The following is a 27,796-nucleotide window of genomic DNA, read 5'->3' as shown; positions in this document are numbered from 1 at the left end:
GTATTGCTAGTAACTATTACCCATGTGGGCAGGCATAATAGCTCCAGACTAATGCACGTGCTTTGCACGCAGGAGATTCGGTTTGAACATCTGAGTGCAACTCAAATGCATCAAATTGGGCGCACTCCTACCTAGGATCAGAGCAAAAACTGGTAGTGGGGGAGAAGTTAAAATGTAAAAACTTGAGTCATAAAATAGAGAGGTGTGTAGACTAAGAAAAACTCTATGCCCTGAACAACTAGACTAAATGTCTAAGTAGATAAAACCACTTTTGCCAGGAACCATGCCAGGAATAATCTAGATCTAATGATTAGCTCAGAAAACAATTTGTTGACAATGTAGTGGAACTAGAAAATCCTACCAACCACGGAGCAATTTGTGGCCTTCATTCTCGGAAACAATGCCTACTTCATACTTGGAAACAAATCCCCGTTCCTAGCGTTTCAGACATCCTTGAGGGAAGCAAGAACCTCAGAGTAAGGACTCCGGTCCTTAGCCAGCTCCCTCTGGAGACTAGTTTTAGTCGGGGCCCCTAGCGTGTTCTAGAAGAGATTCCGGAGGCGCAGGCCTGGGCTTCAAACGCGCTTGCTGGTTTGCTGCTGCTGCTGGTCCCCGGCCACACTCCGAGGTGCGGCTGCTCCGGGCAGCCCAGGCTGGACTGTGTTGAGCCGGGGCTCCGTCCGGGCCTGCCACGACACGACACGATCACGCGGTCTCTCCCAAGTCCACATCCCGGCTCGGGGGCGGCTCCGATTGCAGGGGCCTCGGGCACGCCCTCTGCTCCCCTTTCCTCCCCGCCCCTCCCTCCCTCTGCTCCCCGCGCCTCCGGGCGGCCCGGCCACGCCCCGCTGGCCCATTCGCTCCCGAGGCCGCCGGGGCCTCCGCCCACGCGCTCCTTCCCGGCCGGGCTAAACTAGCGCTGCTGCGCCAACCGGGGGCTCGCGACGTGGCTGCTCGAAGAAGGGCCATGCTGGACTTCGCGATCTTCGCCGTCACCTTTCTGCTGGCGCTGGTGGGAGCGGTGCTTTACCTCTACCCGGTAACTGCGGGCCGGGACCCCGAGAGCCTCGGCCACTCCCGGCCTCTGCCTTGCCGCGCTCATCTCCCGGTCCCGCGGTCAGCAGCGGGCCGCGGAGGCGGGGCCTGGGATATTGGGGAGGAGTCAACGGGAAAGGGGCGGGGCCTGTGGAAGGGGTGTGGCTCGAGAGGATTCTCGGCCGCCTGCAGCGGGCCTCGGGGGCGGGGCCTGAGTTGTTGAGGGAGGGGTCAAGAAGGAAAGGGGCGGGGCCTCGGGAGGGTTCCCGTCTGCCTCCACGTAGCACGGCCTGCAGCGGCGCTGCCTCGGGGACGGAGTCTGGGAATAGAGGCGGAGCCTCTTGGAGGGGCCAGGATTAGGAAAAGAAAGGGCGGGGTCTTTGGACGGTTCCCGCCCTCCTGCATGTAGTTCGGCGACTGCAGCAGGCCTTGAGGGCGGGGCCTAGGAGGACAGGGGCGGGACTTTGGGAGGCGCCGTTCCCTCCCGCCTCCTCGTAGGTCGGCCTGCAGGAAGCTTCGGGGGCGGGGCCTGGAAGCCGGGGGCGGAACCTCTGGGGTGTGGCGGGGCCAAGGAGGGCAGCGGGGCGGGCTTGGAAAGCAGGGGCGGGGCCTGGGAAAAGTTCCCGGGGGCGGGGCCAAGGAGGGCGGGGCTGGGGCTCTCACGTGCCCCACCCGGCCTGCAGAGGGCCGCGAGGGAGGGAGGGCCGGGATCTGTGGAGAGGAGAGCTCGGCGGGGTCACTGAGGATGGGGCGGGCCTGGGAGGTCAGCGGTGGGGTCTGAGGAGAGGAGGGCGGGGCCTTGGGTGTGTTACCTCAGCGGGCCGCGGGGCGGGGCCAGGAAGGGCAGGAGCGGGATCCTGGAGAATAGGGGCGTGAGGGGGCGGGGCCTAGGAAGATTCCCGCCGCCCGCCCGCCCGCCTCCACGTCGCTCGGCACGCATCCGCCCGCGGAGGGCGGGGCCAGGGGTGGTTCTGGAGAGAAGGCGGGGCGCGGACTAGCGAGGATTCTCGCCCCCTCCACATCGTTCGGCCAATAGCGGAGAGCGCTGGAGGGCGAGGAGGGGTAGGGGCGGGGCCTAAAAAGGCGTGTCTCGCGGGGCGCTGAGGGCGGGGCCTGCAGGCTCTGAGCGGCTGAGGGCGGAGAGAGGCGGGCGAGAGGCGCCGTCCAAGCCAAGATTCCAGGCTTGGGACTCGCTTCTCAGGTTCGAGCCCCAGCCCCACTGCGCACCGCAAAAGTTAAAACAAAAAGTGTGTAAATATATAAAAGGTATATGTAAATAAATAAAAGTATATATATTTGGTTTGGGGAACAAACACACATATATAACATAATATCATAGAATTAATATATTATATATTATATATGTAATATATAGTATATTATATAATATAGTTAATATCACATACTAGAATATAATATGGAATATTATATAATAACCGTATGATTATATAATTGATTATAATATATTATTATATTATATTCTAATATTAATATTCTGTATTAATTATGACATGATATGATGTAATATTAATAATATAATGAGTATATTATATATTATGTGTATTATATAATATAATCATATATAAGATAATGATATAATATAAATAATGTATAATTATATTATATATTATATAATAACATATGTGATATATAATGATTTGTAATTATTATATATAATCACAGTATATTATTAATATATTAATAACATCATTGTATTAATATTAATTATTAACATTATATTTGATGTATTATAATTATATATAATTATGATATATAATATAATATTTATATTATTATATAATATAAAATAATAAAAAAAATTTTTTGGTTTGGGGCCACACCCGGCAGCGCTCAGGAGTTCCTCCTAGCTCTGTGCTCAGAAATCACTCCTGGCAAGCTCTGGAGACCAGATAGGATGTTGTTGATCGAACCCGCGTGGGCCATGTGCAAGGCAAATGCCCTACCACCGTCCTATCGCTCCCCAAAATATAGTTTTTAAAGGAAAAATTATGCTCACGTTAAGCCTAGGCAGTGCTTCCAGCAGTGCTTGGGCCGCCTGCCTTTCCCTGCCAGCCCTTCTTCACTCTTTCAGGCCTGAAAACCAACAACCCTGAAGGTGTCCTGGTGCTGCCTGGGCAAAGGGGAACTGGGTAGTTGGCCAGGGAGTCTAGTCTGGGCCCCCAGGATTCATCTCTGAATTTCTGAATTTTGAGGAAGCTACTTGCTCGGCATGGCTTGGCACTATCCAATAGGAATATTGTCAACAGACTGGAGTCCGGTGTATTTTCATTTCTGAGAATCAACTTTTTTTTTTCTTTTTGGTGACTTCCAGCCTTGAGTTTTTTCTCATCTTCAAATTATGCCCTTTCATTAGCTAACAGGAACAACACTTAGTTCTTTCATTAGGGATGAGCCTATTGGAAGAAGACAATGGAAAGTGATGAAGGCCATGACACTACTCTATTGGCTAGGAACAGAAGCAGTAAATACATTCATATAATTGATGTATGTAATTTTTGTATTCTAGTGAGAGGAAGTAGTCATTAACTTATTAAATGAACATAATATGTAAATATTAAGTTTTCTGGAAAATATTTGACAATTGGATTTTTTGTTTGTTTGTTTGGGGTGCTTCTCCCAGCTGTACTCAGTGTTTACTCCTGTCTAAGGAAGTACCCTGTCCCAGGATGTAAAATCCTCACTAGTGCAATTACCATCCTAGGCAGACAGATCTGAAGAAGAAGCAGGGTAGTCACGAAGGATTAATAAACCAAGCCAATCAGGAGAGAATCATGGAGTCAGTGTCTTCTTCCTCGTGGTCTCTCAGAGCACAAAACCAAACTCTTTATTAAACTAGAACCAATTTCACCCAGTGAGGAAGGGTAGAGTGAGATCTAGGTGGTCTTTTACATATCAAAGGAATAGGTTTAAAGGAAGGAGGAAGTTGGGGGAATGCCTTTCTTTTGGGTTCATAATGGGGCGTGGTAGGGGAAGGGGGCCAGAGAGATAGTACAGCAGTAGGGCCTTTGCCTTGGCAAGCAGCTGATTTAGGACCAAGGGTGGTTCAAATCCCAGTATCCCATATGGTCCCCAAGCCTGCCAGGGTCAATTTCTGAGCATAGAGCCAGGATTAACCCCTGAGCGCTGCTGGGTGTGACTCAAAAACAAAACAAAAAACAAATAAAAACAAAACAAAACAAAAAAAACCCAAACAGCTGGGTGTCATCTTATACCAGAGTACCATATGAGGTACAGGAAATTGAACCTGAAGTTGAAATTTGGGCTGGCAATATGCAAGGCAAGCACCCTACCTGCTATACTATATTGTTCTGGCCCAGGATTGTTATTTTATTTTATTTGGGGGGGGGGTGCTTACTGGGCAATGCTCAGGATTTACTCATGCCTTTACATTCAGGGATCTCTACTGGGGGGCTCAAGGAACCATACGACATGCAAAGGATAGGACTTACTGCATGGAAGTCAAGCACCCTACCTGCTGTACTATCACTTCAACCCTAGGATTGTTTTTTTTTTCCCCCACTCTTGTTCTTTTTTTTTTTTTTTTTTTTTTTTTTGTGGTGTCACACTTAGCAGTACTTAAGGATAATTCCTGGCTCTGTGCTCAGGAATCACTCTTGGAGGGCTAGGTGGACCATTTGGGATGCTAGGGATTGAACCCATTGGCCATGTGCAATGAAAGTGCCCTACACACTGTACTTATGCTCTGATAGTTTGTTTGTTTTTTGGTTTTTGGATCACACCTGGTGGTGCTCAGGGGTTACTCCTGGCTCTGTGCTTGAAGTCACTCCTGGCAGACTCAGGGTGGAATCATATGGGATGCTAGGATTCAAACCGAGGTCTGTCCTATATTGGCCACGTGCAAGGTAAGCGTCTTACCTCTGTGCTATCGCTCTGGCCCCTCTGATAGTTATTTTTAAGCAGATGATTGGGAGATAGACACTTGAGCAGAAACATGGAGATTTAGGAGCAAAACATCCATGTGTCTGAAAGCATTCCAGCTAAAGCAATGCAGAACATCATAGTCAAAACATGCCTGGAGTGTTTGGGATGAACAAGTCAGGAAGACACTAGTCGGAATGATGGGGATTAGGGTCAGGTCAGTCTTGGACATGTTACAGCCATGAATTTTACTCTGAAATGTGTCACTGGAATTTTTTAATAGGATAATAACATTTCAAATGGGAAGCAATTACATTTTATATTTTGAAGTTGGGGGAGTGAAGGTGGGCATATGTGGTGAGGGTGGGCATGAGGGGGTTGATTAGTACCTGATGAGATGAATGCAAGGCATAATCCTTAAGCCCTGGACTGTCTTCTACCCTCAAAAGGATGCTATGTTAGGAATAGGCTTTTAGGACAAAGACAGAAGGTGGTAGAGTAGTTAGAAAGCTGTTATGATTTTTGTCCCTAGTTTCCCATGCACATGAGAGAGAAACATCAGAGAAGATGCCAGATTTTTTTAACTTGAGTAGAAGGAAGGATGGATTAACTCTAGGAAATATCAGAGTATTGTTTTCCTTTGGTTTCGTTTGGTTTTTCTATAGTAGGGATTCATAGAGATAAGGAATTTGTTTTTAGGTTATGCTAGATTTAGACTTTTTTGTTAAATATATTCGTGTGAATGTGTTGAATTGAAATTTTAAGTCAAATATAAGAAAAGAGTCCAGCCTGGAGATGCAAATTTGGGAGCAGTTAGAGTAGAAATGTTTTTTAAAACTAGGCAACTATCTAGGATGGAGGAAATGGAAGGACCACGCTCTGGGCCCTTCAACATTTAAAAGTGGAAAAGAGTAAAGATCACTTGCAAAAGAGAATGAGGTGACAGAGCAGAGAAGCATGAATATTCTAAGTGTTTTAAGCAGAAGAATGTCATGAGCTATGCCAAAACATTGCAGCTATGTCGAGTCAACTAAAGCTGGAAGCTTCAGTAGCCTCTGCAGTCTGAAAAAGACTAAACTTTTAGTTACACCCACAATCCTATGCACGCGTGTGTGTGTGTGTGTGTGTGTGTGTGTGTGTGTGTAGCTCAATAGCAGAGCACATGCTTTGAATATTTGAGCCCTTGAATTTGATCCATGGCATATACATGCACATAAAGAGTTTTAGTGTAATGATGAGAATAATAAGTCTAAGCAGAATATTCAGATAGACCACATATAAACAGTTATTGGGGGGGGCCACACCCAGCAGTGCTCATGGGTTACTCCTGGCTGTCTGCTCAGAAATAGCTCCTGGCGAGCACAGGGACCATATGGGACGCCGGGATTCGAACCAACCACCTTAGGTCCTGGTTCGGCTGCTTGCAAGGAAACGCTGCTGTGCTATCTCTCCAGCCCCTAAACGAGGGGTCTCAAACTCGCAGCCTGAGGGCCATCTGTACAACATTTTGTGGCCCGTGGCCGGCCTTCAAATACCGCAGTATTCGTGATTATTCACTTACTGAATAATCGCAATAAAAATCGTATTAGTAAGGAAAAAATCGCATTAAACATTTGCATACCCCGAGCAGTTCCGTTTGGGGTATGCAAATGTTTAATGCGATTTTTTGTGATTTTTTTCTTACTAATGCGATTTTTTATTGCGAATATTCGATAAGCAAAATCCTTTATGCAGCCCTGCTTCACCCCAACTTTGCCTCCTGCAGCCCCCAGGTAAATTGAGTTTGAGACCCCTGCCCTAAACAGTTATTTTTTAGAGTATTGTTGAAAAAGACACTGATTACTGAAGAGGGAAGAAAAGTGAAAGAAATTTTCTATAGTGACAAAGATTGTTATGGTAGTGCGCTAATGAGGATGATCAAGCCATGAGGGGAAAGTGATGTAAAAATAGAGGATTACTAGGGTAATTACCTATGTAAGTGGGAGGGGATCAAATCTTGTGCATGTATGAAGGAATGGAAAGTATGTTGCATTTTGTAATATTAACTGTTCATCCATAGCAATAGGGTGCAAGGTGTACTATATTGGCTCAAATGTAGACAGTAACTGTGATGTGAAACATTATTTATCTTTGGATCACTCTTAAATATTTTCTTTGAAGTAGATTGCCATTTGTTGGTGACTATAGAGGATTTGAAGAGAAAGAGCAAAATAGTCATCCAAAGGGCTGGAGCGATAATACAGTGGTAGGGTGTTTGCCTTGCATGTGGCTGGCCCAGGACTGACCTGGTTTCGATCCCTGGCATCCCATATGGTCCCCTGAGCCAAGGGTAATTTCTGAACACATAGCCAGAAGTAACCCCTGGCCCCAAAAACAAACAAACAAAACAGATAAGAAAAATAGTCATCCAAAAGATTAGGAGTGATGGACTAAAAAAATGTCTGATTTTTAGGCAGCACACTTAATGTTTCTGAAATTAAAATGAGGCTACTTAGCATAGCCAAATTTTTCTCCAGTGTTTGATGTTTTTATTCCACTAATTACTTACGTCTCTTAAAATTTTTTATTAAAATAGCTTTTCTTGATCTGGAGGCTGGCTCTAGCCGGCATGGAGTCTGGGGAGACCCCAGGTCGAAGGCTTTCTCCCTAGCTTGGGCACGCTGGGAGCCTTGGTAGGCCCCAGCTGTCCCCTCTCCTGCCCCCCCGGCCTCCAGGTCTTCCTGGGGTGGCAGCCCAGGCGGCTAGACAAGGTGGGTGTCGGGTGGTCCCTCCTGGATGGGGTCTCAAGCTTTCCCCGCCCATCCCCCAGTGAAGAGGGTGGGGAGGGCACAGGGAGGAGGGTGGGTAGATCCTGGCTTCCCGTTCTCTACCAAATTCTTTCTTGATCTGGAGGCTGGCTCTAGCTGGCATGGAGCCTTGGTAGGCCCCCAGCTGTCCCCTCTCCTGCCCCCCGGCCTCCAGGTCTTTCTGGGGTGGCAGCCTAGGTGGCTAGACAAGGTGGGTCCAAATTGAGGGTGCTTAGAGCTGTTCATTTTTACTAAGGCAGACTCTGGCAATTTCTTAGTAGTCTACATGTTCAAAACCGCACAGGGGCAAAAGCCCCCACACGTACAGTATATATTAATAATATATTCTATCCTTAAGTTATGTTTTGTGTATGTAGAATGTCCATCTGGTATTCTGCCCTTTTGTACACCCCTGTAAAGCTCATTTTCACTCCTTAACTGTATCACCCCCAACCATAAGTACACCCCATTTATCCTTTTTAACTTCAGTATTGCACTGTCCTAATCACACACCAAAGTGGTGCACTGGATTTAACAACCCCCAACTATTTTTAAAAGACTTAAAATGGGGGCCGGCGTGGTGGCGCTAGAGGTAAGGTGTCTGCCTTGCCTGCGCTAGCCTAGGACGGACCATGGTTCGATCCCACGGTGTCCCATATGGTCCCCCAAGCCAGGAGCAATTTCTGAGCGCATAGACAGGAGTAACCCCTGAGCGTTACTGGGTGTGGCCCAAATACCAAAAAAAAAAAAAAAAAAAGACTTAAAATGGACACGTATGGCTTTTGAATATTTTATGTCTATTTTCTTTCACAGCTATAACTCTTAATAAATATTCTCTTTATACAGTGAAGATTTTCCCCACTTTTTGTCTTTTCTTCTCTCTGTGAGCTGTTCAATAAGGAATATTCGGTGGAGTCCCTCAGTTTAATGCTTATGTTTAACCATGTCATGGGGATTTTATGCATGCAAATTAGACAATGTTCTGGACCCGAATCTACACTGTAAAAAGCCTGTTCAGATTGGCCAGAGTCAGAGAGGAAGTCTATTCTAGTATAACCTTTGAAATTTTGCTTGTTGGGATTGGCTCACTGTGGTACATACAGTTGCAGCACAGGAACGTTCTGTCTGATACAGTGAATATAGGCCTATACCTATGTTTTAACTGCAAAATTAGGGGGTCGTCTTATACGCCCAGTCATATTATACGCTGGAAAATATGGTATATCATTATACTATACTAAATTGTATTTTAATTTTTCCTTAAGGATTCCAGACAAGCTTCTGGGATTCCAGGAATTGCTCCAACAGAAGAAAAGTGAGTGATTTAATTTGTGGTATCAAAACTATCATGTTTTTATTATTCAATTTACTTAATGCTTTTTTTTGTTGTTGTTTATTCTGGCTCTGCACCTGGCAGGGTCGGGAGACTGGGGATTGAACTTAGGTTGGCCTAATGCAAGACAAGCACCTTACCAACTCTACTAGCTCTCTGAACCATTAATTCTTTTATTATTTATTCTAATTTTATTCATTATCATATATCCCAAAGTTAGTTAAGAACATAAGGATGACTATATAAATCGAAAGTTTTTATTGCTTTCAAGTCCACTAGAGAAAAACTTTAAAGTATGAGCTGGAGAGATAGCACAGTAGTAGGGTGTTTGCTTTCTGTGCTTACCCAGGACTGATGGTGGTTTGAATCCCAGCATTTTGTATGCTCCCCTGAACCTGCCAGGAGTAATTTCTGAGTGCAGGGCCAGGAGTAACCCCAGAGCACTGCCGGGTGTGACCCAAAACAAACAAACAAAAAACCTAAACAACTTTAAAGTAGTAAAAATGGGTTGAAAAGAAGAAACATTTTGTTAAGTGTAATTTTATTATTTTCAAAGGCCTATCATACTGTACTACTGTACATTTGTCTCAGAATGAGCCCTTTGAAAATTAAATGATTGGGGCTGGAGCAATAGCACAGTGGGGAGGAAATTTGCCTTGTACATGGCCTACCCAGTTAGATCCCATATGCTCTATCCCATATGCCTTCCCATATGTTCCCCAAGCCTGCTAGAAATGATTTCTGGGGTTGGAGAGATAGCATGGAGGTAGGGTGCTTACCTTGCATGCAGCAGGATGGTAGTTTGAATTCCGGCATCTTATATAGTCCCCTGAGCCTGTCAGGAGCGATTTCTGAGCATAGAGCCAGGAGTAACCCCTGAACACTGCCTGCCGGGTGTGACCCAAAAACTAAAAACGAAAAAAAAAGAAAAGAAAAGAAAAATTATTTCTGAATGCAGAGCCAGAAGTAACTCCTGAGTGGCTCCAAAACAAACAAACAAACAAACAAATAAAGAAATAGATAACTTTCCAGCATGTAAGACAAATTTTCTTTTTATTCTTTCTTTTCTTTTTTTTTTTTGGCTTTTGGGCCACACCTGGCGGTGCTTAGGGGTTACTCCTGGCTGTCTGCTCAGAAATAGCTCCTGGCAGGCACGGGGGACCATATGGGACACCGGGATTCGAACCAACCACCTTAGGTCCTGGATCGGCTGCTTGCAAGGCAAACGCCGCTGTGCTATCTCTCCGGGCCCTTTATTCTTTTTTTTTTTTTGGTTTTCAGTGTAACTCAAATTTGAATTTCATGTATCTTTGCTTTCATCTATTGTCACAGTTAATTCAGAATAAACAATTGTTTTCCTTACCCTTTGAGATGAAACGGATTATTTTTGTGAAATGTTACTCTTTTCCCAGAGATGGCAATCTTCCAGATATCATCAGCAGAGGAAGTCTGCATGAATTCCTGGTTAACTTACATGAGCGATTTGGACCTGTGGTCTCTTTTTGGTTCGGCAGGCGCCTGGTGGTTAGTTTGGGTAATATTGATGTCCTACAGCAGCATATCAACCCTAATAAAACATGTAAGTTTAATTTCCTTTTTGTTCGCCATTTTTTTTGTTTGTTTGTTCTTTGTTTTTGGGTCACACCCAGCGACACTCAGGGGTTACTCCTGGCTCTGTGCTCAGGACTCGCTCCTGGCAGGCTTGCAGGTTTATATGAGATGCCTGGATTCGAACTACTATAGTCCTAGAAAAGTCACGTGCAAGTAAACACCCTACCGCTGTGCTATCTCTCTGACCCCTTTTTTTTTGGGGGGGCCCACACCTGGTGGCTCTCAGGGGTTACTTTCTGGCTCTGCACTCAGGCTTGGGGGACCATATGGGATGCTGGGATTTGAACTACCGTCCATCCTGGTATGGTTGCATGCAAGGCAAACATCCTACCACTGGGCTATCTCACCGGCCCCTTTTTTATTTATTTATTTATTTATTTATTTATTCACAGGGGACCACACCTGGTGGTTCTCAGGGGTTACTTTCTGACTCTGCACTAAGAAATCACATCTGGCAGGTATGAGGGACCATATGGGATGCTGGGGTTCAAACCCAGGTCAGCCATGTGTAAAGCAAACACCCAACCCCATAAGTTTAATTTTCTTTTCTTTTCCTTTTTTTTTTTTTTTTTTTTTTTTTTGGTTTTTGGGCCACTCTTCCTATTGATGCTCAGGAGTTACTTCTGGCTATGCGCTCAGAAATCTCTCCTGGCTTGGGGAACCATATAGGATGCTTGGGGATCAAACTGCAATCCATCCTAGGTTGGTGTGGGCAAGGCAGATGCTTTACTGCTTGTGCCTCTGGTTGGCCCCATAAGTTTGATTTTCTTTCTAGTTCGCTGCTCCTGCTTTTGGGGAAAAATTATCTGTAAGTGAAGAACTATGCATTGTTCTTAAATTATTCTATGCATTATAGCTAACACTGCTCTAATTGCTAAATAATAGATATAGTATATAGTATAACATTGCTCTATAGCCAGGTGTCTCAAACTCAATTTACCTGCAGGCCACAGGAGGCAAACTCGGGGTGATCCTTGAGTACAAGAAAATATTTATGCTTGTTACTAGATTTAACACACAATATTTATAAAGGGTTTTTTTCTTTAATATGAAATATATGCAGGGTTTAAGGTATAATATTGTGAATAAGATGCTTGCCTTGCACACAGCTGACCCAAGTTTATTCTCTGTCACCATAATGATCCCCTTTGTACCATTGTAATAGTACCAATACATTGTACCAATGTAATAGTACCATTAAGAGTGATTCCTAGGGACCAGAGTGGTGGCACAGTGGTAGGGTGTTTGCCTTTGAGTAACCTTTGAGCATCATTGAGTGTGGCCCCAAAACAAAACAAAAAAACAAAAGAGTGATTCCTTGGCCAGAGAGATAGCATAGTGGTAGGACATTTCCCTTGCACGCAGCCGATCCAGGACGGACTGTGGTTCGGATCCTGACATCCCATGTGGTCCCCATGCCTTCCAGGAGCGATTTCTGTTGTTATTTTGTTTGTTTGTCTTGTTTTGTTTTGGGGCCAAACCCGGTGACACTCAGGGGTTACTCCTGGCTCAGAAATCACTCAGAAATCACTCCTGGTTTGGGGGACCATATGGGACACCGGGGGATCAAACCTGGTCTGTCCTAGGTCATCACGAGCAAGGAAAATGCCCTACCACTTGTGCCACCGCTCCAGCCCCACAGGGGCGATTTCTGAGTACAGAGCCAAGAGTGACCCCTGAATGCTGCCAAGTGTGACCCAAAAACAAAGAAATGAAATAAAAAGAGTAATTTGTGATGGAGAGTATTATGCTGAGTGAAATGTATCAGAGGGCGAGGGAGAAACATAGAATAATCTCACTAATTTATGAGATATAAGAAAAATGAAAAACAGTATGGTAATAATATCCAGAGATAATAGAGATGAGGGCCAGGAGGGCCAGTCCATATTGGAGGCTTACCACAAAATGTGGCATATGTAGTTAGGGTAGAGAAAGGACCAATATGCAGTTGGAACTGATCAATTTGGACCAAAACTGGGTGCTGAAAGTAGTGCCATGGAAGACAAAAGACAGAGCGACAGAGCTGGAGGATTTCATTAGTTGTATATGGGACATTAGAGCCTTGCTCTTCTGACTATTTACTGTATAGTCAATATACAAGGTAATTGCATTTCTACCATATTATCTCTCCAGCCCATGTTTTGTTTTTGTTTTTAGGGCCACAGTAGCAATGCCCATGAGTTGATCCTGGGTGATGCTTGGAATCAACCCTGGACCCCACATAGTCCCATGAACTCTACCAGGATTTGAGCTTTGAGCAGAGGGCCAGGAATAAGTCCAGAGTACCACCCCAAAATCAGAAAACCAAATAGAAAAATAATAACCAGATATGGCCAGGTAGTTCTAAACTCCTGCTGTATTCCTTCAGGTTTCACAAACTTTATTTGCTTTGTCATGACTTTAATGAGCCATCAAGTACAAACTGGGTAAATGTAACTGTTATATATGGAAGCCTTTATACTATTTCTCTATAAAATCCTTATCTCTTCCTGTTGTCCCACCTATGGCCTTCCAGGTGGGGGTGCTATTGAGATCCTAATAGTTTTCGAGTGAAGTGCATAGGATCTTTTGGGGCAGCTAACTAGTGAGCTCTGGATTTTTGGAGCTGCTGGTAGGCTAACAAAGGATTCTGCATCCGACCTTCTTGCCTTTTTACCCTCCTGTCTGTATGGATTATTTGCTGCGGATATTAGCAATATCTCTTCCCCTTCCATGAGGATAGGGGAATGGGAATCAATTTCTTATCCCGGGAGCTCTTTGAGGATCCATCGATAACCAGTCTAGGAGTAAATCTTACACAGCAAATGGCACCGGAACAAACTGAACCTAGACCCTCAGTAACTGTAAGTGAAATGCTTTATTGGAAATTTCCTCTGGCGACCATTGGATGGCTTATGTGGTTAGTCATGTGGATTATGCCACAGTGTTTCAAACAGATTGATTCTGCATTAGTCAAGTGGATTACACCACCTTGTTTTAAACAGATTGGCTTGGCGTTAAGGAAAATTTTTGCTGTAGGATGGTTGTAGTCTGCATTTCAAATGAAAATTTATAATCACATAACTGCCTCTCCTGCACTGTCTCCATCCTTCATAGTATTTGGAATTTCTATTTTGGCTAGTATTGTTATGGTGAGTTTATTGATTGGCTTGTATTTAGGAGATAGAAAGATTAGAAATAGTGAAGCTAAAACCAGTACAGACAATAAGAAAATTTATCCAACAAAAATTTGGACCAAGGTGCAGGCTGGCAAATCCAGCCCCACTACAAAAAATAAAGGCATTTATCCTGCTAAAACTAAGGCTCAAGGGCCCGGAGAGATAGCACAGCGGCGTTTGCCTTGCAAGCAGCCGATCCAGGACCAAAGGTGGTTGGTTCAAATCCCGGTGTCCGATATGGTCCCTTGTGCCTGCCAGGAGCTATTTCTGAGCAGACAGCCAGGAGTAACCCCTGAGCACTGCCAGGTGTGGCCCAAAAACCAAAAAAAAAAAAAAAAAAATCCAAAAAAACAAATAACTAAGGCTCGAGACAATAATTTAGAAACTTACAACCCAATCCGACTCTTAACACTAGTGTCCAATCTCCAGTGCAAAGTCCACAGGTAAACCCAATTATTGACATAATTGAATCACGTAACAGTGCTGAATCAGAAGATGAATAATCAAACGCACATCTCCATGCACCTACCCCACAATCCAGGCCTCAGAGCCCTATTCAGAGTAATTTTGTTTACCTGGCCTCAGTCCCTTTACATCAGGGGTCTCAAACTCGTGGCCGGCGGGCCGCAAACAGCCCTCCGTACAACATCTTGTGGCCCTGCCCTAGAGGAACCTTTTTTTGTTTTGTTTTGTCTTAGTTGTTTGGGTCACACCCCCAATGTTCAAGGCTTACTACTGTCTTTGCACTCAAGGATCACCCCGACTTTGCCTCCTGTGGCCCCCAGGTAAATTGAGTTTGAGTTTACATGGAGTAAATGTTTCAAACTATTAACCCTTGAGATGGAAGACATCATGTAAAGATTACAGTCCAACATCACCATACTGTGTGAAATTACTAAATTTTGGTGTCAAAAATCAGCTTGGACTTTGCATGATTAAAAAAAAATTGCTGGGCCGGAGTGTGGCGCTGGAGGTAAGGTGCCTGCCTTGCCTGCGCTAGCCTAGGACGGACCGCGGTTCGATCCCCCGGAGTCCCATATGGTCCCCCAAGAAGCTAGGAGCAACTTCTGAGCGCATAGCCAGGAGTAACCCCTGAGCGTCACAGGGTGTGGCCCAAAAACCAAAAAAAAAAAAAAATTGCTAACATATGCCTACTGATTAATCAGCGAATTCAATGGGAAATGTTTTATTCAGAAGGCATAAAAGCCAAACTTTATAAGCCTGGATGGAACAACAACAACAACAACAACAAAATGAGTGGCAGGGGTCACTCTCTCATATGAATTATTGATGGCAAAAAATCAATACGCAAATGTTCAAACAAAAAAAAGAGAGAAAGGTGAAGCAATTGCCCAGCTCATGATAATAACATGTCAAATGTGGGAACTCAAGAAAAGAATCGGAGGTTTTGAAAGCACAAATCCGGTTGCAGTCCACAATCCATCCACTCGTGGCTATGGTTATGTTTGCTAAATTAAGAGATGAACACCCAATGATAAAACTTCAATTGGAAGGGCATATGTTTGAAGGAATGCTGGATTTTGGAGTGCAGGTTACTGTAATCTCTGATGAAGAATGGGTAGAAAATTGGTCTCTCCAGGAAATACCCTACTCACTGGAAGGAGTGGGAGGTTTAAGTTCCTGTTTGCTGAGTACAAAGACTATGGTGTTTCATGGCCCAGAAAATCAGATCTATAATTAGATCTCACGTGGGCCTATTTTCACCATCCTTGTGAAGCCCTGCCATTTCCCACGCTGGCAAAAGCTTCCGGCTCCCAGAAGAGGAAAGAAAGAGTTCCTTAATGAGTTCGTTAATGAAGCCCAGAAGTTCACCAGCCCCCTACCCAGACCCTCCCTCTTAAGCAGGGTTAAGCCAAACATTTTTCAAGGAATTTTCTCATCTCATCTTTGACTTGTAATTTCTTTTTCTTTTTCTTTTTTTTTTTTTTTTTTGCTTTTTGGGTCACACCCAGCAGCGCTCAGGGGTTCCTCCTGGCTCTATGCTTAGAAATTGCTCCTGGCAGGCATGGGGGACCATATGGGATGCCGGGATTTGAACCACCGGCCTTCTGCATGCAAGGCAAATGCCTTACCCCCATGCTATCTCTCTGGTCCCCTTGACTTGTAATTTCAGCACATCTTTAAACCTACCCACAAACTCTAAATACAGTTCAAGGGAGCCTTGAACCTTTTTAAAAAGGTTCCTGTACCAGTGCTCTTAATATTAATTTTCCCTCATGAGAACAATGCAATATCCTTAACTATATCTAAGATTTTCTTAGGTAAAGCAGCTTGTGTTTGTATTTTTCTTATGACTTTAATTCTTTAAATTTATATTTGATACTAGCCTTCCTTTGATTATTGTTAATGCTCTTCCCTATTTTAATTTTTTACTTTTAGGAATTGATGTTGTATTACTTTAGGGTTTTTGCTTTCTTAATTTTAGGCTAGTGGGCTGGATGTACTGTTGATAATTTCCTAAATGATATTTTTGTCTGTTCTCAAGGGTTTTTGCTGGGCACATCATAGGAAAAATATAGTAGGTTCAAAAGAAGGTTCTATCCATTTTGGATGGAACCTCAACTTATTTATCTATGCAGGGAGGTTCTCGGCCTTTAACATTTTGTTTTGGTTTATGACTTAAGCTCCCATCAATAAATAATAGGCCATAATTTGTACATCAATTTTGGACCTTTCATGAACTTCTGCATGGACTAAGAACTTGGATTAAGTTTAGATACCTATTGGTCATCATTACAGTTGCTCTCCCCATAGTGATCTTGGGGTGTGCCTCCTCCTAAGTAGGGGCCCAAATCAGTGCCCCCCAAAATGGGCTTTCTGGTCAGCTACACAGATGCTACACAGCCTTTCTAGCATCTCTTCGAAGGTTCTCTGTCTCCTGATTACAATTGGGCTTTTCGATTGCCATGGGAGCTCCCCATTGACTACTAGATCTTTGATTATTGAATTCCAGATACTCCACTTGATCTTCCAAAGAAGAACTTTATTTTGAATTCTTCATCTTGTACGTAGTAGGTCTATCATCTCTGGATCTTGTAGTTGATTCCTTGACACATGTTTCTGATTTTGAACACCTTGTGTTTAGGTTAAAAGTTTTTCTTTACTTTTCTCTGTGATGCGCTTATGAAACAGCCGCCCTTTTTTTTTTTGTTTGTTTGTTTTGTTTTTTTGTTTTTCAGTTTTTGTTTTTTGGGCCACACCTGTTTGACGCTCACGGGTTACTCCTGGCTATGCGCTCAGAAATCACCCCTGGCTTGCGGGGACCATATGGGACACCAGGGGATAGAACCGAGGTCCGTCCTACGCTAGCGCTTGCAAGGCAGACACCTTACCTCTAGCACCACCTTCCCGGCCCCACAGCTGCCCTTTTGTAATTATAGGGAATGTTACTTAATTTTGTTTCTTCTTATTGTTGCTTTACTAAAGAAGGGGGAATTGTTATATATGGAAGCCTTTATTCTATTTCTCTATAAAATCCTTCTCTCTGTCTGTTGTCCCACCTATGACCTTCCAGGCGGGGGCCGCTATTGAGAGCCTAATAAATAGTTTTCCAGCGAGGTGCTCAGAGTCATTTGGGGAAGCTACTGGGTTTTTGGAGCTGCTGGGTAGGCTGACAAAGGATTCTGCATCTGACCTTCTTGCCTTTTTACCTTCCTGTCTGTGTGGATTACTTGTCGCAGATAAATATTAGCAAGATCTCTTCCCCTTCCAAGGGGAATAAAAAACTAACCTGAAAAAGTTTAAAAGAGAAATACAGAAATAATTTAACTTCTATTTATGTAAATATATGAATGTACATGTAAAATAAATGTTTATAAAGGTATTATATGTAAACTAATAAAAATATCTCAATTGAAGAAATGAGTAAGAGTAATTTAAAAAAGGGTCATGCAAATCACCACAAAATAAAAAGATTTAAACCTCACTGATAGTCAGTTGAATGCAAATAAAAATGAATAGAAGATAAAAATAACCTATCTGACAGGAAGAAATGAGAAGTACTGGCAAAATTAATGTTGATGAGTGAAAGGAGAAATATGGAGTGTAAATGTATTACAGATGTTCTGCACAGAAGATTGTATTGAATATTAAAGAATGTATCCAAAGTTGATATAAGTACATAAATGAGCTTGTGCCAGTAAATTGATGTAATTTTTTTGGTTTGGGGGTCAAAGCTGACATGATCAGGGGCTACTCGGGGGTCAGTGATGAGGTGTTCAGAGGAATATGGAATGCAGGGATCAAACACAGGCCTCCTGCTTGCAAAGCATGTTCTCCAATCTTCTAGTCTTTGAGGGGTCTTCCCCACCCTGAGAAAAAATGTTTTTTTTGCATCACACCTGGGCTGCTTTTGGCTCTGTTCTCATGGAGCCCTGGATAGCAGGAATTGTTTTTGTTTGTTTGTTTGTTTGTTTGTTTGGTTTTTGGTTTTTGGGCCACACCCAGCGGTGCTCAGGGGTTATTCCTGGCTGTCTGCTCAGAAATAGCTCCTGGCAGGCATGGGGGACCATATGGGACACCGGGATTCAAACCAACCACCTTTGGTCCTGGATCGGCTGCTTGCAAGGCAAACACCACTGTGCTATCTTGACTTCTGGCTCTCAACGTGTGTGCTTGGTCTTTTGAGCTATCTGCCTGGCCCAAGGAAAGAGTCTTTTTTTTTTTTTTTTTTTTGGTGTTTGGGCCACACGCAGTGAATGCTCAAGGGTTACTCCTGGCTATGCACTCAGAAATTGCTTCTGGCTTTTGGCACCATATGGGACACTGAGGGATGGAACGCAGTCTGTCCTAGGTTAGCACGTGCAAGGCAGACGCCCTACTGCTTGTGCTACCGCTCTACCGCTCTGGCCTTCCCAAGGAAAGAATTGTATCAAGATTACTTATAATTTGAAGCAAGCTTAATGTATTTAACAGTGATCAAATATGTAAAAGATGTACAGTATCTTAATATGATCTAGAGTTATTTGATATCAAATATACGTAGTTTTGCTTATATAGTCATTACTATCTGCTAAAATTACTTGAAGCCACTTTTAAATATGAATTCATCAAATTATCAGAATAGCCATTAGAAGTACCTATGATTTATTTTTATTTTTATATTTTTTATAAGTAGCTATGATTTTTCTTAATTTGGGTGTGGGGGCCCCTCAAGCGGTACTCAGTGCTTGGGCATGAGAATGTGTTTATGTTTGAGTCCAGCAATACCTGCTTTATAAGGATCACCTCAGTATTTCTCTGTTGCCTCTAGGGTTCTGCCTGTTGGTTCTCAGTACCAAGCTTCAAACTCAGGAACTTGTACATGCAAAGGTGTAGGCCCTGACTCCAAAACCATCTCCCAAGCCATCTTGAATTAACCACATTTTAGAGTAGAAAACTAAGGAAAACACAGGAAAATTTAGTCCTTATTTAGTTGTGTGACCATGGTATGGTCACAACTCATTAGTGATAGTTGGGACTTAAAGCTGTGCACTGTGTCCTAAATTTGTGCTCCCAATCTTTAAGCTTTCCTTGACATGAAAAGATGTCACTGTCAGGAACTTAAATAATAAATAAAAGCAGATTTGGTCTCTGCTCATATAGTTTTTTCTGGTGTTGGGAAGTGGATGAAGCACGTGAATAATTTTCAAGTGTTCACGTTCATGAACCTAGAGAAGTAATATGAAAGAAGGTAAGTCTTTCATAGTGAAAGACTTGTGACAAATTTTTCTATCTGCTAAAAAATAAGAACATCGAAAAACAGTCCTTAAAATGTTTAACAGGACCAGAGAGATAGTACAACAGATAAGGCACTTGCTTTGAATCAGCTGTCCTGGGTTCAATTCTTGGCACCAATTGAGTATATATACTACTTGGAGTATAGAGCCAGGAGTAAGCTCTGAGAACTGTCAGGTGTAGCCTCCTCTCTCTCCCACCAAAAATAAGTAAATAAATAAAATTAGAAGCTTAATTAGCTATAATCCCTTAATTTCCTATCTCTTTGTTCTTTTGCTAGAGATTTTGTAGCATTAATTTTAAATATTTAAATATTTAATTTGTCTTGTTACAGTGGATCCTTTTGAAACTATGCTAAAGTCATTATTAATGTATCAGTCTAGTGATGAAAATGTGAGTGAAAAATACATGAGGAAAAACATCTATAAGAATGACGTGGCTAATTCTCTACAGAGTAATTTTTCTCTCCTGGTAAAGGTAAGATGATATGCCTCAGTGTGTTCTAGAGTTTTGTAACAAATAATATGTTTATATATACATACATATATTACTGTTGGTGTATCTGTATTTGCTTTTCTTTTAACCTTTCATTTAATTTTCATTTCTTTCCTTTCTCTCTTTCTCTCTTTCTCTCTTTCTTTCTTTCTTTCTTTCTTTCTCTTTCTCTCTCTCTCTCTCTCTCTCTTTCTTTCTTTCTTTCTCTTTCTCTCTCTCTTTCTTTCTCTCTTTCTTTCTTTCTTTCTTTCTTTCTTTCTTTCTTTCTTTCTTTCTTTCTTTCTTTCTTTCTTTCTTTCTTTCTTTCTTTCTTTCTTTCTTTCTTTCTTTCTTTCTTCTTTCTTTTTTTTTTGTTTTTTGGGTCACACCCAGCAGAGTTCAGGGAATTACCTCTGGCACTAAACTCAGAAATTGCTCCTGGCGACTCAGGGGACCATATGGGATGCCAGGATTCGAACCACTGTCCTGCATGTATGGCAAATGCCCTACTTCCATGCTATCTCTTCAGTCCTTTAACCTCTCATTTTTTCTCATTTTTTTCTCTGAAAATAATGCAGGCAATAGGACAATAAGATTGGAAATCTCTGCCAAATTCCTAAAATGTGAAAAGTTCTTTGGGTAAAAATATAAGTTATAGAGGCTGGAGTGATAGCACAGCAGGTAGGGCATTTGCCTTGCATGTGGTCAACTCTGGCATTTTATATGCTCCCGAAGCCTGCCAGAAGTGGTTCCTAGTGCAGGGCTAGGAGTAATCATGAGCACTTCCAAATGTGTCCCAAAATAAATATTAAATATATTCATTTTTATATATTCCTTCATACTTCATACTCTGAGCCCTGCAGAGAATGATTCCTGATCCCAGAATTGAAAGTAAGCAATGCTGACTGTGCCCCAGAACCATAATAAAATATCTGGTATGCACAGATAATATATATTGTTTAGAGAATAGCACTCTTTATAGATATTAATGAAAAAGTAAGATCTTTCCTATTGATGGAGTAACTTTTTAGTCTTTTTTTTTATTTTACCCAGACCTCAGTTCTGTGTATTGACTGTCTCCTAATCTTCTCATCCTTCATCATGTGAGTTTTCACTCCTCCTACATTGACAGTCTTGTGTCTTCTCCCACCTATGTATAAGCCTCCACTTAAATTCTTGAAGTTTTTAACATTTCTTTACACTTTATTTTTGTTGTTGTTTGTTTATTTGTTTTGGAGTCATACCACAGCACCCCTGGTGCTCAGGGGCTATTCTTGGTTCTTTGTGTAGGAGTGACCCCAGGTAATTCTTGGGGACCATAATCAGTGCCAGGAATTCACACCAGGATTGCTCACATGCAAAGCAAGTTCATTACTATCCCTGTACTATCTCTCCATCTTTCTTTCTTTTTTTTTTTTTTTTGGTGATTTTTTGGGTCACACCCGGCAGCGCTCAGGGGTTACTCCTGGCTCCATGCTCAGAAATTGCTCCTGGCAGGCACGGGGGACCATATGGGATGCCGGGATTCGAACCGATGACCTTCTGCATGAAAGGCAAACGCCTTACCTCCATGCTATCTCTCTGGCCCCTCTCTCCACCTTTCTTCTACGTGTGTTAAATCATATTTTTCTTTGATTTTTGGTTTAAATTCTGATTTTGTGTTTGGCTTTAGGATTATACCTAGCTGTGGTAGGGATCACTCATGGTAGTGTGGGGAATTAATCCAAGGTGAGAAAACAGCAACACATCACTGAGTTTGGGCCACAAACTTTAGATCCCTACAGTGGCAGGCTGAGCGTGCTGGGGTACTCCCCACAATAGTAGTAGTACTGAATAGTTAAATGAAGCATCAACAGATTCTTAGAATTCTTACTCAACATGTATGATTCAAACTCAATGAGATCTATACATAATAATTTAGAAGACATGCTAGTGTGCTTAGAGAAAAGTCCAGATTGAATCATTTGTGCTATTTGTATTGTTGAGTAGAGTGCTGCGCAAAACTAGATTAAGCGATAAAAGTTGACATACAGTTATGTGATACAAGTAACAGTAATGACAGCAACATTTTTATGTCCATGACTTCAAAAAAAGTTTTTTGTCAGCATAGGAAATAAGTATTTAATCCAGTAGGTGCTTTATTAATAGTGACCTGGGACTGTAGTAAGTGACAATTAAAATCTCTAATAAGAGCATTGGTTTTTAAATTTATTATTTGGGTTTAAATTTGTTATATAGAAATGCCATTTATAGTTTCATTTCTTTTTTCTTTCTTTTTTTTTTTTTTGCTTTTGTTTTTGTTTTTGGGTCACACTTGAAAGCGCTCAGGGGCTACTCCTGGCAGGAACAGGGGACCATATGGGATGCCGGGATTTGAACCTCCATCCATCCTGGGTTGGCTGTGTGCAAGGCAGACACCCTACCACTGTACTATCACTCCGGCTCCTCGTTTCTAATGTTTTTATTTAAGCATTATGATTACAAACATATTTGTAGTTCGGTTTCAGTTATTAAAAAAAATAGAACACCCCTTTCACCAGTGCAACATCCCCACCACCAATACCCCCATCTCTCTCCTCCCCCACTCATACCTGTAGGGATGAATGCCTATTAGAGAATGCCTGTCACTACCATTGTCATGCTAGCTGTCAGAGTAGTCATTTCTCTAACTGAATTCACCACTCTTTTTTTTTTTTTTTTGGTTTTTTTGACCACACTCGTTAGATGCTCAGGGGTTACTCCTGGCTACGCACTCAGAAATTGCCCCTGGCTTGAGGGGACCATATGGGACACCGAGGGATCGAACCGTGGTCCTTTCCTTGGCTAGCGCTTGCAAGGCAGACACCTTACCTGTAGCACCACTTCGCTGGCCCCATGAATTCACCACTCTTTATGGTGAGCTTCATATCGTGGGCTGGTCCTTCCAGCCCTCATCTCTATTGTCTCTGAGTATTATTACAATATGTCTTTTATTTTCCTTAAAATCCATAGATGAGTGAGACTATTCTGATTCTAGCTCTCTCTGACTTATTTCAGCATAAGAGTTTCCATGTCCTTCCATGTATAGGAAAATTTCATCACTTTATTTTTCCTGAAGGCTGCATAGTATTCCATTGTGTATATGTACCACAGTTTCTTTAGCCACTCTTCTGTTGGTATCTGGGTCATTTCCAGATTGTGGTTATTATGGATAGCATTGCAATGAATATAGGTGTCCAGAAGGCATTTTTATATTGTGTTTTTATGTTCCTAGAGTATATCCCTAGGAGTGGCATAGCAGGATCATATGTGAGATCAATTTCCAGTTTTTTTGAGGAATCTTTATATTGTTTTTCATAAAGGCTGGACTAGGCAGCATTCCCATAAGCAGTGAATGAGAGTTCCTTTCTTCCCACATCCCCTTCAGCATTGATTGTTCTTGTTCTTTGTGATGTGTGCTAGTCTCTATGGCTTAAGATGGTACCTCATTGTTGTTTTGATTTGCATCTCCCTGATTAGTGATGTGGAGTATTTTTTTTAAGTGCCTTTGGTCATTTGTATTTCTTCCTTGAGGAAGTGTCTGTTCATTTCTTCTCCCCACTTTTTAAAGGGGTTAGATTTTTTTCTATTAAGTTCTTTAGTACCTTGTATATCTTAGATATAAATATCTAATGGGTATTATTTGATGGGTATTGGGTGAATAGTTTCTCCTATTTTGTGAGTGACCTTTGTTTTTATTTTTATTTTTTATTTTTTTTATTTTTTGGGTCACATCCAGCAGCGCTAAGGGGTTACTCCTGGCTCTACGCTCAGAAATCGCTCCTGACAGGCTCAAGGGACCATATGGGATGCAGGGATTCAAACCACTGTCCTTCTGCATGCAAGTCAAACGCCCTACCTCCATGCTATTTCGTCAGCCCATGAGTGGCCTTTGTATTCTTGTCACAATTTCCTTTGAGGTGCAGAAGCTTCTCAGCTTAATATAGTTTATTGTGTTTATCTCTGCTTGTTTGGACAGTGCTGTTTCATCCTTGAAGATGCCTTTAGTCTCAAAGGTGTGGAGTGTTTTGCCTATGTGTTCTTCTATATACCTTATTGTTCCATTTCTGATATCAAGGTCTTTTATCCATTTGGATTTGACCTTTGTGCATGGTATTAAATGGAGGTCTGAGTTCACTTTTTTTTTGCATGTGGCTGACCAGTTGTCCCAGCACCACTTGTTGAAGAGGCTTTCCTTGCTCCATTTTGCGTTTCTTGCCCCTTTATCAAAGATTAATTGTATGTCTGGAGAACATTCTCTGAATAGTCAAGTCTATTCCACGATCTGAGGGTCCATACCATGCTGTTTTAATGACTACTGCTTTGTAGTACAATTTAAAGTTGGGGAAAGTGATGCCTTCCATCTTCTTTTTCCTAAGGGTTGCTTTAGCTATTCGTAGGTATTTAATTTTCCAAATGAATTTCAAGAGTGTTTGATCCACTTCTTTGAAATGTCATGGGTATCCCTAGAGGAATTGCATTATATCTGTACAAAGCTTTGAAGAGTATTGCCATTTTAATGTTGTTAATCCCCCCAATACATGAACAGGGTATGTGTCTCTATTTTCTTGTGTCCTCTTTTATTACTTGAAGCAGTGTTTTGTTGTTTCTTTGTAGAGGTCCTTTACCACGTTAGTTAAGTTGATCCCAAGGAATTTGAGTTCGTGTGGCACTACTGTGAACGGAATTGTTTTTTAATGTCCATTTCTTTTCTATAATTATTTATTATTATAATTATTCTTAGACAAGAAGATCTGGATTATTTCTTCTGCAACTCTGATTCAGACTCATTCACCTGGGGCTGGAAATAAAGCACGTGGGGTGATTTCACATGAAAGAATTCATTAGTGAATTCATCTGGGCCTGGGCTTTTGCTTTTGGGAAGACTTTGGATTACCATTTTATATTCCTCAGTAGTGATGGGTCTCTTTAGATATGCTAGATCATCTTGGTTTAACCCTGGAAGATAATAAGAGTCCAAGAATTTTTCCATTTGGTCCAAGTTCTCATGTCTTGTGGCATAGAGTTTCTCAAAGTAGTCTCTGATTACCCTTTGAATCTTTGTATTATTGGTAATGCTCTCTCTTTTTTATTTCTAATCGGGCTTATTAAGTTTCTCTCTCTCCCTTTCTTTGTGAGTTTTGCTAGTGGTTTATCAATCTTGTTTATATTTTCAAAGAACCAACTTTTGCTTTCATTGATCTTTCAGATTGTTCTTTGGATTTCCACTTCATTGATTTCTGTTCTAAGCTTTGTTATTTCCTTCTGCCTATCTATTTTTGGTTTCTTTTGTTGATAATTTTATAATTTTAAAAGCTGTGTCATTAAACTATTTATGTAGGCCCCTTCTTCCTGATGTGTGCTTGCAAAGCTATAATTTTTCCTCTTAGTCTAATTTTGCTGTGTCTCACAAATTCTGATAATTTGTGTTTTCATTGGCATTTGTTCCTAGGAATGTTTTGATTTCCTCTTTGATTTCATCTCTGGTTGTTCAGTAGTGAGCTGTTTAATTTCCAGGTGTTAAAGTTTTTCTTCTGTGTCCCTTTGTAGTTCACGTCTAATTTCAGTACCATGTGATCTGAGAAGGTAGTCTATACAATTTCATTCCTCTGGATTTTATGGAGGTATGTTTTATGGATGGGTCAGCATGTAATTTATCCTGGAGAATGACCCATGTGCATTGGAGAAGAATGTATATCCATTTTTCTAGGGATGGAGTGCCCTATAGATATAGCTATAGATATAGATATAGATATAGATATAGATATAGATATAGATATAGATATAGATATAGATATAGATATATGTCTACTAGTCCACTTTCTTCCATTTCTCTTTTCAGAGATAGTAAATTCTTAATGTATTTCAGCCTTGGTTGACCCTTTAAGGGGTGACAAGGCAGTGTTGTGGTCTCCCACTATTATTGATGTCTTCTTTCATATTTGTCAACAATTGTATTAAATATTTTGCTGGTCCCTCATGATGTGTATTTGTTTAGGAGTGATATTTCTTTCTGTTGTACATATTCCTTGATTATTACAAAATGTCCATCTTTAGCTTACTAAACTTTACCAAAAAAAGTAACTATAGTAAAATGCTTGTCTCGAAAACAGGCAGGGGATGAGAAGGAGGTGAGTCATTGAAGGTGGGAATGTTGCACAGGTGAAGGGGGGTGTTCTGTTTATTGCTGAAACCCAACTACAATCATGTTTGTAATCATGGTGCTTAAATAAATAGTTTATATTTAAAAAAACACAAAATATCCATCTCTGTTCCTTATTAACTTTTCTAAGTCTAACATTTTTGTCATCTGATATTAATATGGCCACTCCAGCTTTTTTAAGGGAGTTTGCTTAGATGATTGTCCTCCAACCTTTTACTTGAGTCTAATTTGTTCTAGCTATTCAGATACTTTTATTATAAATGGCAGAATGTTGGATTCAGCTTTTTGATCCATTTTGCCACTCTGTGTCTCTCAATTGGTGCATTAAGTCCATTGATATTTAGAGAAATAATTGTCATGGGATTTAGTGTCATCTTTGTGTAGGAGATTGTAGCATCTTTTGGTCTGTCTTGTATTAAAATAGACCTTTCCATTTTACTTTTAAGGCTGGTTTTGAGTCTGTAAACTTTCTGAGCTTCTGTGAAGCTATATATACTTTCTTCAAACCTGAAAGTGAGTCTGGCTGGGTGTAGTATTCTATGTGAAGCATTCATTTCATTGAGTTTTGTCACCATATCCCACCACTGCCTTCTGGCCTGGAGGTTTCCTTGTGACAGGTCTGCTGTAAATCTTAAGGATGCTCCTTTGAATGTAATTTCTCTTTTTGATCTTGCTGCTTTCAGTATTCTATCCGTATCTGTGGGATTCATCATTGTGACTAGGATGTATCTTGGAGTGCTATTTTTTTTTAATCTCTTTTAGCTGGTACTCTTCTGGCATGCAGCATTTGATTGTATCCACTCTTTAACTCTGAGAGTTTCTCTGAAAGGATTTCCTTGACTTTTGATTCTTTCTGGGAGTTTTCTTTTTGAGTGTCTGGGACTTCAGTGATTCTTACATTTTTTCTCTTGAGTTTATCAAAGACTTCAATTTTCAACTGTTCACATTCTTTGAGGATTTTTTCCATTGTCTGATCATTTGTTTTAAGGCTCTTTTCCATTCTTTTTTTGGTATGGAGTTGTTTTCATCTTCTAGTTCACTGATTTGGTCCTAAGCTGCTGTTACTCTGTTGGAGAAGCTTTCCAATGAGGTTTTCATTTAGCCTATCACATATTTCAGTCCTGTTATTTCATTTGGAGTTTTCTGATTTCTATTTTCATATCCTCATGGTTTTTATTTGTGGTCCATTCAGCTTTATATATGCTTTCTTTGAGTTCTCTGAACATCCCCCATATTTCTTTTCTAAATTCTTTATCTGAGAGGCTATATAGGTGGTTGGCACTTTTCAGGTCATCAGAGCTGCCTTCGTCACTCTCTATGCATGGTATTGGCTCGCACTATTTCCCCTTTGTCACATCTGTCATGTGATATTTTCTCTAGTCATGTAGCTTCCACAGATGCTTTAGGGAGGGGTTGGTCTCAAAACAGACAGCTGAGAATCAGGGCAGCACCCACTGCTTGCTAGTTGATCACTGGCAATCAAGCTCCCACCTCTTGGGTGGTGCCAGCCTATAGTTTAGTTTTTATTTTTATTTTATTTTTTGGTTTTGGGGTCACACCCAATGGCGCTCAGGATTACTCT

The 27,796-nt window shown here is 41.7% G+C and overlaps 1 protein-coding gene across 2 annotated transcripts in view; it reads left to right on the top strand.

Annotated features, from left to right (window-relative positions):
- Window positions 1-943: 943 nt before the first annotated feature.
- Window positions 944-27,796, top strand: part of LOC126008969 (cytochrome P450 20A1) — an 80,022-nt gene continuing 53,169 nt past the window's right edge. The window contains exons 1-4 of one of the 2 annotated variants that reach the window (XM_049773295.1): window positions 944-1,039; window positions 8,987-9,036; window positions 10,467-10,633; window positions 19,894-20,036. In XM_049773295.1, the coding sequence (XP_049629252.1) occupies window positions 968-1,039; window positions 8,987-9,036; window positions 10,467-10,633; window positions 19,894-20,036 (432 nt within the window). In that variant the 5' untranslated portion in view covers window positions 944-967. Of the gene's footprint in view, window positions 1,040-8,986; window positions 9,037-10,466; window positions 10,634-19,893; window positions 20,037-27,796 lie in introns of those variants that run through there. The other variant, XM_049773294.1, reaches the window with a different exon arrangement.

Source organism: Suncus etruscus, chromosome 5, assembly GCF_024139225.1.
Source record: "Suncus etruscus isolate mSunEtr1 chromosome 5, mSunEtr1.pri.cur, whole genome shotgun sequence".
Classification (NCBI taxonomy): Eukaryota; Metazoa; Chordata; class Mammalia; order Eulipotyphla; family Soricidae; genus Suncus; species Suncus etruscus.
Note: the sequence above shows the minus strand (reverse complement) of the source record. Positions and strands in the feature narration are given on the sequence as shown.